We start from the raw sequence: 11,390 nt of genomic DNA, 5'->3' as shown, positions 1-11,390 counted from the left end.
AAACTACGAATTCCGGCGGCTCCGACGTCGCGGGGCGGGATTGGCAGCTTCAGAATCGCTCTATGTTGCAGATCGGAGTCTGATTGGTTCTGTGCGTCTGTCGCTCACAGTTAAGTTCCAAGGCCTCTGCTAAAGGGAGAAGCTTCGCGAGTCTGGTTCAGGAGGCCGGGGGCGGGTACTTCCGGCATGATTGCCCAATCGCAGAGGTGGGGCACTTTCTATAAAAGCTTCAGCCTGGGGCGCGTGCTTCCTTTTGGGAATCCAGTGGCGGCCGTGGGCGTTTGTCTGTGCGGTCGCCGCGAGTCTACGTTAGGGGAGTCTCTGGGCCCCGAATGGGGCTGAGGGGTCCTCCAGGGCCATCATCCGCCGGGGCTCCGCCTCTGTCTTCAGCGTTGTACGCGTTCCTTGCTCCGCTCGTCTCCCCTCCCCCCCCACCGGACCCGTTCTGTTGGGAAGGTGCGACTCCAGACCGACTTCCCTCCTCAGGTAAGCCTGGGCCGGGCTTGGTTTCCCCTATGCAGCTTGGAGCCTGTGATGAATTGCTTTCGTTTCTGACACCTCGTATGAAAACTGCATGTGCAGTCTGATTATTTTGCAAGTCTGAGGCTTCAGGGTGCGCCCCCTTGACAGGAGGGGCTGGTGTGAAAACATCTCCAAAAAATCGGGGTAGCGGGCTTCTGTCTACATTTCGGCTCTGTGTGTCTGACTTTTAGGGCGGTCGGTGACGTGGTTGGAGACCGTGGACGTAAATGAACGTCAGCCCGGGGCCTGGTGGTAAGGCGGGAGTCCACGTCCATATCTGCGGCGCGTAACAATAAAGCAGAGGTGGTGAGTTGATGGGAGCGCAAGTGTCTTTATTTTCACACGCGTTTGCTCCCCAGAGGATTCCGCGGGAGGACTGGCTCGTTCCGTGGCAGTCTTGGGAAAGGGTAGAGAAAGATGGATGTTCACACGGTGACCTTTCAACTATTGGGATGCCTTCTCGGTTTTTTTGCCTGTAAGAGCAGAAATCCCGGGGCCGAGCGAGGGTCTTTGTCTTAAGCAGGTGAGGAACTCTTCCTCCTCACCGGCCACAGAGCACTGTTTTCTGTTTCGTTGGGTCTTGCAGAGGGAAGTGGACATCAACCACCCAACCACCTAGGTTCCCCGTGCTCCCTAGACAGCAGCCCTAGTTGAGGGTACTACCCTCTTAGCGTTGTCTTCAACCCGTACTTTGCCGAGGGCGCAAAGAAGGGGATTTCTTGTAACAGAAGAGACCGGCAGTCCAGAAAACACAACTTTATTCACCAGAACTGAAAACAAAGACTCTTAACCTAAAGACCTATGAGCTGGAGCACACTGCCAGCCTCCTGGCTTGACCTCACTCTGCACAGGCCTCAGCTGGGCTGGCAGTTCTAGTTTCCCTGACGGTTTCTGATTTCCCACATGCCGTTCGTGTATTAGAAAGCCGCAAACTTGGCGTCCTCCAGGCAACACGAGAGGAAGACCCTGCTGATGTTTGAACCAGAGTCTCTGAGTGTGTGGGCTGGCAGCTTTGGTCCTTGGGGCACAGATGCATGATTGGATGTGCAGCGAAGCCCTCTGCCCCAGGCACGGACAGGAGTCCGGCCTTTCCCTGCCTGGGCAGCGGGTGCCGCTGAAGACATGGCTTTTGGGGGGTTAGGCACTGTACACGTGGCGCTGGCACCGGGGTCCAGCCTTGAAGCTGGGCGCGTCCAGGAGAGGGCAGCAGAGTGCCGTGGCAGCAAGACCAGGCTCCCCGCATGGGCTTTACATTCTGGGGTGTCTCCTGTACGGGAGGCCGTTGCTTTTCCATCAAGGCCTTGGGGGCAAGGCCCTGAGTCAGGGGCTGCAGACCCACTGGCTCCATGAAGCCTGTTGGAACTGAGGCTCTAGGGAAAGACGAGGCTCTGGGAGTCCCAGAAACGGCCGCCCTCGAGTTGACTGCCAGGTGACCCTCTGTCCAGCCTTGCAGGGGCCTCCCAGAGGATGTGCAGTGGCAGTGCCCAGTCAGATTCAGGGTCTGCAGCAGGAGGCCCCTCGGCCCTCCCTCTTGACGTAGTCGTGCAGCCGGAAGTGAGGCTCACTGGGGACCTTCATGGAGCGCTGCTTCAGCTCCCTGTGGGGCAGAGGGGACCATGGGACAGCCTCCTCCACCAACAGAGATTCAGACTCTGGGTCTGGAGGATCTTCCTGATGACTACCAGCACTTACTTTGCTACGGCTGTGAAGGCCAAGTCTACGTTGAGGCCTGTCTTGGCGCTGGTCTCCATGAAGGGCAGCCCGTACTCCTGCAAACAGCTGCTGCCAGCCAGGTGGCAGCCTGGTGGAGATAGCCCAGGCCCTGCAACCCCAGGGACGCTCCCCGGACACCCACCCCACCCCGGCTCACCTTAGCCAACTTCTCCCCATCCTCCCTTTTCACCACACGCTCCTGGGCAGAGTCCACCTGGCATGGGGGGGTGGGTCTTGGTGAGAGCTGGCCCAGGGCTTACCCTACCACCCCTGCCCCCCATACAGAGCCACGGTGGAGAGGATGGGCTGGGGTGCCCACCTTGTTCCCCAGCAGCATGAGCACCACGTCATGTTGGGCGTAATCGTGGATCTCCGTCAGCCAGGCCTGTGGGGGAAAAGCTGAGACCAGGCTGGAGGCTGGCACTCTGCTCGCCCCTTGCCCCTCCAGGTCTCACTGCTTGGGGTGCCTGTTGGGCTCTGGCTAATAGGAAGGCCCAGAAATCGAGGTCCCTGGGTCCTGTTGAGGCACCCTCGACAAGCACCTTACCCAAGGTGTTGGACTGACAGAGCTGGAAGGTCCTCAGACTCCCTTCAGCTCACTCCACCTGAGCCACCAGAGGGGCCGTCTCCCTGCAGTCAGTAGGGTCCTTAGCCCCCTGGGACCCTAATGCCATCACGGCCTGTTCCTGCCACCACCACCAGGAAGGAAACCACTGACCTGGATATTGTCAAAGGAGGCCTTGTTGGTGACATCATAGAGCAGCAGCAGTGCTGGGGGCAGAGGACGAGTGAGGACACCTCCAGGGCCCACCACAGCTTCCTGTCACCCACACCCACACGCATCACAGCCTCCACACTTCCTGCCATGCTCCTGCCCAGGGCACCCTCCTCCGTGCAGAAGCCAGGGAAACCTGACACCCGCGAGAGCACAGCCTCTGACCCTCCGGGACTGGCATCCCCCACCCACAAGCTCACCATGAGCATCGCGGTAGTAGGCGTGGGTGACGCTCCGGAACCGCTCCTGGCCAGCTGTGTCCCAGATCTGGAGTGACAGGCACAGGGCCGCCAGTTCCTCCTGGGTGTTCACTACCCTCAACCCGCTGCCCCCCGCTGCTCCCCACACCACTCACCTGCAGCTTCACCTTCATGCCATCCACATCCAGAACTTTGTTCTGAAATAACAACCAGCCCGGTCCAGCAACCAACAGCTAGAACACTGCTGCCCTCCGGTGGGGAGCTCCCAGCTTCCCCCCTCACCGCGCCTCCTGCACCTCCCCCTGGTGAGCCCCTCCTGGTAGCCCACTCCCACCCTGGAGGCCCAGCACCTGCTCCACCAGCTCCCTGCCCTTGAAGGTGACTTAGACCACCCACCTGGTCAGTCACTGAGTCCTGTTGCTCCCGCCTCCCCCCACTCCCTTCCCTCTGCCAGCACCCCTCCAGCCCAGCCTGGCTGCCCACTTCCCCCTGTGCCTAGCCATAGCCAGCTTCCTAGTTTAAGAGCCAGCAGCCCCCTGAGGGCGGGTCCCAGCACAGTAACCACAGAGCCTGAAACTGCCTGGTACACAGTGGGTGCTCATTAAATGTTTGCTGGCCGGTAGTGGTTCCTAGCTGGACCTTCCCGGTGCAGGGCTAGTGGCAGGGAAAGACCCAACCCCACGGTTCCCATCTGCTGTGGTGGGGGTGGGGGCCCCTGGCAGCTGGAACACCACCGCCCCCCTCTTCCCCAAGCTCCTGCTGTCAGGGTGCTTCTGGGTCTCCAAGGAACCAATGGTACAGCCATCTGCTGGGCTGAGGCGGGGGGGGGGGGGGGGGGGGGCTGGGAAGGACACCCTGCCTTCACTGGAACCCTGAACAGGGGTGTGAACCAAACAGCCTCACCTCCCTCGCCACCTGCCCCAGAGCCAAGAGGGAGGTGAGAAGGGGGGAGATGGGTCCAAAACAGGCCAAGGACCATCTGTCCAGTGTCAGAGCTGCCGCCTTTCGGCACCTGAACCCTTACTTCATCTCAGAAGACTTGAGGGGACCTGGACCCTCAAGCAGGGTAACCCATGGCTCCCCAGACTGGGAGGAGCCCCCTTTCCTGTTCCCAGAATGGGCCTCCCTCCCAGCCTCCCACCAACTGGGTCTAATTAAAGGGTGAGAAAAAATGCAAATTTGGGATTTGTCTAGAACACACCAGCACCTTGGCAAGGCAAGAATTTAGACTGGTGACTCGAGGTGGGGGCTGGAATGCTGCCACCCGCCAGGCCTAAGGCCGCAGCCCTCAATGTCGCCTGCTGACTCCACAGGCTGCTAAATGTGCCAGGTGGGGGGAAATGAGAGGGATTTGAAGTCCAGGGGCACTTCCCTTCCCCCCAGAAAACCCCAGGACACCCCTCCCGCTGGGGGCACCCTGGGAGGGGGCTCTCGAAGAGGGGGGAGCAGCCAGGCGGCCCCACTTCCCGTGAGCCTCCTCACCCAAGGGCGGGGACCCGCCCCTGCTCCCAAAGGGGGTACGGGCTCCACACCACCTGTCTTTCTAGGTCCTTTGGCAGACTTCCTGGCACCTCTGTCCAGAAGGACAGTGATGTTCGCCTTCCAAGTGAACATGGGCCTTGAGTGTCCTCTGTCAGCCATCACCCGGGGGGTGGGAAGGCACCACGGCCCACCTACCCTGAGGCACAGAAGGTAGCTCCAGGCACAGGGGTGCTCTCCCTGCTTCAGTCAGATGCAGCCCTCACCTGTCTTCAGGACCCTTAGGGGGTCAGGAGGTGTAGTTTGGTGGGTAAGGCATCCCACCTCAACCACCTGGGCCCTGAGAGCCGGGTGGTCCAGACAGGAGCTCGAGCTCCACCCTATGAGCCTGTTGGTGTCACTAGGGTAACGGAGAAACCAGCTGCCCAGGGGTGTTGTGAGAGCGCAGTGAGCTGGTATCAGGGGCCCAGGGCATGGCTGGGCCAGCTCAGTGCTTAGGACGTGAGCTCCCACTCTCACCCGGAAGTCGATGCCCACAGTGGAGATGAAGGTCCCTGCCAGGAAAGCCCCGTCCTTGAAGCGCACGAGTAAGCAGGTCTTCCCCACGCCTGAGTCCCCCACCAGCATGACCTGGGGCGAACAGGAGGGTCAGAGGTGTTAGGGACAGAGGGGACCAAGGTGCTGGCCCACCCAGAGGGGTGTCTGGCCTTCCCTGCGCTGGCCTGGCCAGGAGTGGAGGAACCGGTCTCAGGCTCACAGGTTCGGCAGGACTTGGGGGAGACATAGCAGCTATGGTGGCTGCCAGCCTAGACCTCCAGGCTCCCACCTCCAGAAGGTTCTGTCCCCTCTTGAACAGTGGCCCAATTCAACCAGTGAGGAGTGGGGGCAGCTGCCTCCATCCAGGGTTCTACCCAACCCACCCCCAGACCCTGGACATCATGCTTGATCTGGAAGGAAAGCATGTGGGGCTTGGTGGGGAGCTGAGTCTGGGGATTGGTAGCTGGAGACCTTCTGAAAGGCCTGCAGGGGTCTCTGTGCCAGGGGCTTCTTCCCATCCCAGTAAGACTCTGGAGGAATTTGCCACATGGGGGTCAGATCTTGGTGTGATGAGGGGCCTGGGTCAGGTCTGTGGAGCAGGAGGGGCAGTCAGGCCTCCCCCCTCCTCCCCTCCCCCAGCCTGCTGCCCAAGGCTCCAAACCCAAAGACAGTCCTGACAACCCCTCCACGATTCACAGGCTCCTGCCGAGGGCTGAAGAAGGCTCTAGTGCTCCCTACCCAACTGGCAAACCTCTTCTTAATCTCCCCCGTCCTCCAAAAAGAGAAGACCCACAGACCCTGGGGGTGCGGAAGGCAGCATATGGGAAATGGTGAGACTGGGCCCCGCGCGGGGGCGGGGGCGGGGGCGGTGTCATTCGGGACCCGGGACGGAGCACCTGCCAGGTCTGGGACCCTTTGTCCAGCCCTGCCAGCTGTGGCGTTAGGGGGCAGACCTTGCCAGCTGTTGGGTATCTGAAATCCGGGTCTGAAGGCTGTGTGTGTATGCCATGCACCGTGCCAGCTGCTGGATGCCGCTCCAGCGGGCTCCCCGCCGAGGGTCCGCGGGGCCCTGCATCCCCTCCCCGACCTCTCCCGGCTCGGCTCGGGCGGAGCGCCACCTGCTGCGCTCGCCTGGGGCGGGGGCCGGCTCACCTTGAAGGCGACGTCGTAGAAGTCGCCGCCGCCAAGCGAGGGCCGGCCGGGCTGCGGGGGTCCGTTGGGCCGCGCCTGGGGGCCGGGGCGTGCAGTCCCTGGGCGCGCCGGCCGGGACCCGTCGGCCGCAGGCAGCGCGGAGGCAGCGGGCCCGGTGGCCCCCTTCCTCTTGGGGGTCTTCTTCCTGGACATGACGGGCGGGCGCTCAGGGAGCTCCCGCTGCAGCCGCCGCGCCCCGGGCCGCTCTGCTGCCCGCGCCCGCCGAGCGCGACACGGACCCGAACCCGTCCCGCGGCGGCGGCGACGGCGGCGGCGGCGGCGGCGGCGACGGCGGCGGCATCGCGGGCGCCAGGCTCCCCGCAGCCCCGCCCCCGCGCCCCACAGCCCGCAGCCACTCAGGCCCGGCCTCCCCACGCCGCCGCCAATGGCCGCTCTGGGGCGGGGGCATGCAAATGAGCCGGCCGCCCTGGGGCGGGGTCACGAGGCGCGGGCACTGCCCTATAGGTGCTCCGGGGGGGCTCGCGTCCGCCCGGTGCGTGCAGCTCCCGCCCTGCCCCAGGCCCTGCGACCTCACTCCGTGGCCACCTCCGTGAGGCGGTGGGTCTGGGTGAGGCGGGATCCTGTCGTTTTCCCGCTTGTACACCCCCCCCCCCCCGCCCTGCTCCTTGCCCAGTGACCCTCACTGGACGGCCTCTGGGCCTGGGACGAGAGGATTGCCCGAGAAGGGGGCGCTGAGGCAGTGGGACTGCATGGGGTGGACACGCTGGGTTTCTGTCCCTTCTCAGCCGGAGATGCCACCTGGTCTGCTGCGCCCTCACTTCTCCCCTTAGGGCAGGCAAACAAACCCGGGGTGGGGGGCTCCCAGTGCTCTGGGCTCATCTGACAGCTGGTTACCAGAGGCAGGACACAGCTAGCACTTGAGAGCCGCAGGGCGCCCTCCCCCGCAGCTTCTGCCCGCTGGGCTGAAGCCTCAGGACCCTTGGGTAAAGGGAAATCCACCTTAGGGCAGTAGCAAGCCCTCTGAGGGGCCTTTTCCCTGGGGCTCTGCCCTCAGGGGTCTGGGAGGAGAAGGGGCTAGGAGGTTCCTCCCCCAGAATGTGGCTAGCCCCTTGCCCTTCTGGTGCCAGGTTCTGGCCCCAAGGGGGCCAAGTGCTGACTGTCCAAATCCCATGCTAGGCCCTGGCAGACCGGCCTCCAGAACCTGACACCTCCTCTCCACCTGAACTGTCTGTCTCCACCCAAGAGTCTCTGGGTTTTGAGAATGGGGCTGAGACAGTCATGGAATCCCAGGAGCAGTGAGCCAACATGCCCCTCACCTAGGGCTTGGGGGCAGCGGGTGTAGGCACAAAGGCATTTCTTCGGGGATCAGCCTTTGCTCCATACCGCTCTGGGAGCTGGAGGGTTGGCCTGGCTGTCCCCTAAGATGTGACAGCTGACACATGGACCCTAGGTCCTTCAGAGGCCTGAGCCCTCTCAGCTGGCAGGTCCCAGAGCCCAAATAATTATAATGGACAGAAGATGCCTCTAGGGCTCAGAGATCAGGGACAACACAACAGAGTGATTTCCCAAGAGGGGCTGGCAAGGCCCTTCACGGGAGAGGCTGTGGAAATCGCCCTTTCCCGAGTGTCACTGTGTGCCAGGCACAAGTTATCCTCAAACCTATCCTGTGAAGTGAGTAGTGCTAAGATCCCCAATGTTCAGATGGGAAAACTGAGGCCCAGAGACAGAAAGGGAGCTGTCCAAAATCACCAGGCTAGAAAGTGACAGAGCCGGGGTTTGTACCTAACTCTTGGCTCCAGAGAACATACACTGCCCCTTGGCAGGGTTGGCCCAGGATTCTCTGAAGACCCATCCCTCAGGGCCCTGGCAGAGCCGGGGGACAAGCCTGAGGAAGCCCTCTGAGGGCCTACTCTCTTGTCTCACTCCTCTTCTTCCAGGCCAATGCAGATGTGTGGGCAGTGGGGCTTGGGGTGGGAGTGTGGAGCTCCCACTGCTGGGGCCCTGGGGACTCCAGGTGACCTACCCTCCATGAGGCCAACTTCAGGGTAGCCGCCCCAGGGTCTCAGCCAGTGCCCACTAAGCCCAGGATCCAGGGCGACCAGAAAGGAGTCTGGGGTGCCCGAGGGGTGGGGGCTGTAGGTAAGGCAGCCTGAGTCGAGGGTGGGGCTAATGCTAATGGGGTAACGGGAAGAGGGGAGGTAGCAGGCACTTCGGAGAGACTGGGGGGCCAGGAGGGGCGGGAAGCTGAAAGCAGCAGAAGGGAAAGACTTGACCTTGTAACCTTTAGAATCAGAGTATGTATATGTAAAAACCCAGGTCTCCGGTTTGTTTTGAAGAGAGAGTTCGAGGTCCCTGGACCACAGCATCCCTCCTGTCACTCTTGCCTTCCTCCTAATCTTTGATCATTATGTCCCTTGGTTCCTCTGTTCGCCATCTGTCTCCTTCTCTGGAATGAAGTTCTCTGGGTACACGAAGCAGCTTGTCTTGGTCACTGCCATATTCCTGGCAGCTGGCTCCAGGCCTCAATAAACTATTATTAAATTCGTGAAAGAAATATGAGTTAGAAACGGGCCCCACTTCAGGAGGACACGTCATCGCCAGCAAGGATTTAAGGCAGAAGGTACCTCCGTGTGCAGTGAGGCAGGACTAGTGTTACCGAGTAGTGAGAGCAGGGCCTTGTGGAGGAGGGGCATTTGCTCCAGGCTCCGAAGGTTGAACAGGAGTCCAGCAGGAGAGGACACAGAGAAACTTGCCAGGTAGAGGAGTGAATACGTATAAGCTCAGAGTGCCAGTGGGTGGGCTTTTGGAGAGGAGGCCACGGTGTCGTGTCCGGATGCTTGGAGAAAATCTCATCGGTAATATAGGAGAGGGCTAGATTTGCAAGTGAATGTGAAAGTTCAGCCTAGGGGCTTGGAAATTGTTCAGCGAGAAGTAGGGAGCCATACACAGTTGCTGAGCAAAGCAACAGAGGACTTCGCTACAGGAGTACAGGAGGTAAAGTGGAGGGGGTGCAGGGTGCCGCCTGTAGATGGGGAGATGAGTTGGAAAGGGGTCGCAGGAACCCAGGGTGGGGGGAATCAGCCCCTGGGGCAGAGGCAGCACAGCGCTGAGGTACACTAAGGGGCGAGTTCTCTGCCACCCCTCCCGATCAGGAGGGAAGGCCTCGGTCTCCTGCCTTTGGGTCTGTGATTGCTCTGACCAGTACCTATGGCTGAAGTGGCCCTGTGTCCGTTTCTGGACCCAGACCTTCTAGAATAGCAGCTCCTACATCCCTTCTCCTGGAACACTCATTCTTGGGCCCCAGCTGACATACCGTGAGAAAGTCCAAGCAGCCTTGAGAAGAATCCCGGGTGGAAAGGAACTCACTTGCCGCCCGTGGAGGATAGGAGTTGTCCTGGCAACGGGCGCTTAGTTCTGGTGGGTTCCATGCGGAGCAGGGATAAGCTGACCCCACTGAGCCCTGCCCAAACTGCATTTGGGGGATTTTTGTTCCACAGCAATAGATAACTAGAACAGGCTGCCAGCCAGGGGAAGGAAGGGGGCCAGTTTGGTGGGAAAGGTCAGCAGGCTGGCCTTGACCGGACTTGGGGAAGCCCAGACTGTTGGGATCTTCAGGCCTGCAAAGAAGACCTCTGGGCCTCCAGGGCAGATCCCTGAGGCGGGGTGTGGCGCTGAGGTGAGTGCTGAGGCTGAGCTAGAGTGCGGAGTGAAGGAAGGGTGCCTGTGGGCCTAACCCTCCTCGCAGGGGGCTGGTTCTGCTGGCCAGAGAGGCTGGACACATATCTGTGTCTCAGTAAAGGGAGAGAGCAATCCCAGATATGTTCCCGCCTCACTCCTGGATCCTCCCTCCAGCACCCTGTGGCAGCCTGGGTTCCTGATGCCTTCTTGTGCGTGGGCCTCCAGCTCCGGCATGCTGCCCTCTGACTTGCCCTTCTGTCTGTCCGGACCCTCTGTCATGGAGTGACGTGTGCCATGAGTACCCAGACACAACAACTCTCTGGGACCTACAGCCTGAGGCAATCCCTCTCTGGAGCCCCATTTTCCAAGCCGGCCAGCCTTACCGACACATTCTGTGGACCCACAGGGCCATGGTCCTGGAGCCAGGCAGTCTTCCTCGTCCTTCCAGGCACTGCTTAGAGCCCCCTCCTCCAGGCAGGCAGCCTTCCAGGCTCCTCTCACCCCCACTTCTTGCTCTACAGACACGCTGTGGACACACATTTGCTCCCCACGGGTCCCTCAGGGGGCTGCATGGCCTCCGCACCAGCCTCTGAGCTTCCTGAGGACGGCACCCATTCTGTCTCCACCAAGCACTCAATGAACAGGTCTGTGACTGAGCAGGACAGGGCTGGACTGGACCTCAGGGGTCTTGTATTCAGTGGGGGGGGGGGGGGGGGGGAGTGGCAGCACTCCCAAGTCTCATGCCCCCAGAGCCCCTCCCCAGAAGTGAGTCCTAGGGAACTGAGCTGCCTGTGATCTCAGGGAGGGGACCCTGGCTGGGGACGGTGCCAGAAGGCAGAGGCCCCGGATCCCTGGCTGGCTGCGGGTCCCGGGGCACGTGGTGTCCTGAACCTGCGCCCCTCTGCCTGGAATGAGGGGGCGAGAGGAGCTGATCTCTGAGGTCCCTTCCAGCTCAAACACCTTATGTTCTATGAAATCCACGTGAGCGTTGCCATGGAGACGGCAGAGAGGAACTGTAGCAGCTCCCCCCAGAAGACAGAAGAGAGAGTCACCCCAGGAAGCGAAGCGGCTGATGTCAGAGGTGTGCTCGCCCCCTCCCCCCAGTGCCCAGGTGCACAGGGGCCACGCTGAGCCCCTGCTCCCTCCTGCTCCCACGAGGCTGAGAGGAGACACCCCGCCTGCGGCACTCGGCACTCACCTGGGTTGCACTGAGGCCCTCCTGGACAGGACAGGTGGTAAGGGGTGGGTGTCTGCCCGTTGGGGCAGGGACTATTGTGTGAGGGCTGGAGCAGTGGGTGGTTTCCCTGCAAGCCTGACTGCCCTCTGGCATCCCT

General features: G+C 61.5%; 1 protein-coding gene, 1 long non-coding RNA gene and 1 other non-coding gene across 6 annotated transcripts; 2 read left to right on the top strand and 1 right to left on the bottom strand.

The window, feature by feature from the left end:
• The first annotated feature begins 10 nt into the window (after positions 1-10).
• On the top strand, positions 11-11,390 carry LOC106978764 (uncharacterized). Of its 2 annotated transcripts, XR_003415436.2 has the most exons (4): positions 179-486; positions 714-828; positions 5,925-6,056; positions 11,008-11,390. It is a non-coding gene; the product is annotated as an uncharacterized LOC106978764 (long non-coding RNA). The 2 variants fall into 2 exon arrangements; XR_001430843.3 differs by lacking the exons at positions 5,925-6,056; positions 11,008-11,390 and having other exon boundaries at positions 11-486; positions 714-1,731.
• LOC113595024 (small nucleolar RNA SNORD60) lies at positions 527-609 on the top strand. The gene has a single exon (XR_003415498.1). It is a non-coding gene; the product is annotated as a small nucleolar RNA SNORD60 (small nucleolar RNA).
• RAB26 (RAB26, member RAS oncogene family) lies at positions 1,264-6,709 on the bottom strand. Of its 3 annotated transcripts, none has more exons than XM_027043589.2 (9): positions 6,379-6,709; positions 5,209-5,319; positions 3,366-3,407; positions 3,211-3,277; positions 2,954-3,006; positions 2,555-2,620; positions 2,393-2,449; positions 2,215-2,304; positions 1,264-2,119 (listed from the first exon to the last, which is right to left on the bottom strand). In XM_027043589.2, the coding sequence occupies exons 1-9, from the start codon at positions 6,568-6,570 to the stop codon at positions 2,084-2,086; spliced, it is 714 nt and encodes a 237-aa protein (XP_026899390.1). In that variant the 5' UTR covers positions 6,571-6,709; the 3' UTR covers positions 1,264-2,083. The 3 variants fall into 3 exon arrangements, with proteins under 3 accessions (XP_026899390.1, XP_026899391.1, XP_026899389.1); XM_027043590.2 differs by having other exon boundaries at positions 2,215-2,301; XM_027043588.2 differs by having other exon boundaries at positions 2,215-2,291; positions 6,379-6,702.

This window comes from Acinonyx jubatus, chromosome E3 (genome assembly GCF_027475565.1).
Source record: "Acinonyx jubatus isolate Ajub_Pintada_27869175 chromosome E3, VMU_Ajub_asm_v1.0, whole genome shotgun sequence".
NCBI classification, from domain to species: Eukaryota; Metazoa; Chordata; class Mammalia; order Carnivora; family Felidae; genus Acinonyx; species Acinonyx jubatus.
This window is presented reverse-complemented; position numbering and strand designations above follow the sequence as displayed.

What these genes read in the sequence shown, in the direction of transcription:
- RAB26 (XM_027043588.2), bottom strand. Translation starts at nt 6,570, where the DNA reads ATGTCCAGGAAGAAGACCCCCAAGAGGAAGGGGGCCACCGGGCCCGCT. An exon ending in TCTACGACGTCGCCTTCAAG is followed by an intron (nt 5,320 to 6,378) that starts GTGAGCCGGCCC and finishes TGTTCGCCCCAG; the next exon opens with GTCATGCTGGTGGGGGACTC. An exon ending in CTGTGGGCATCGACTTCCGG is followed by an intron (nt 3,408 to 5,208) that starts GTGAGAGTGGGA and finishes TTGTTATTTCAG; the next exon opens with AACAAAGTTCTGGATGTGGA.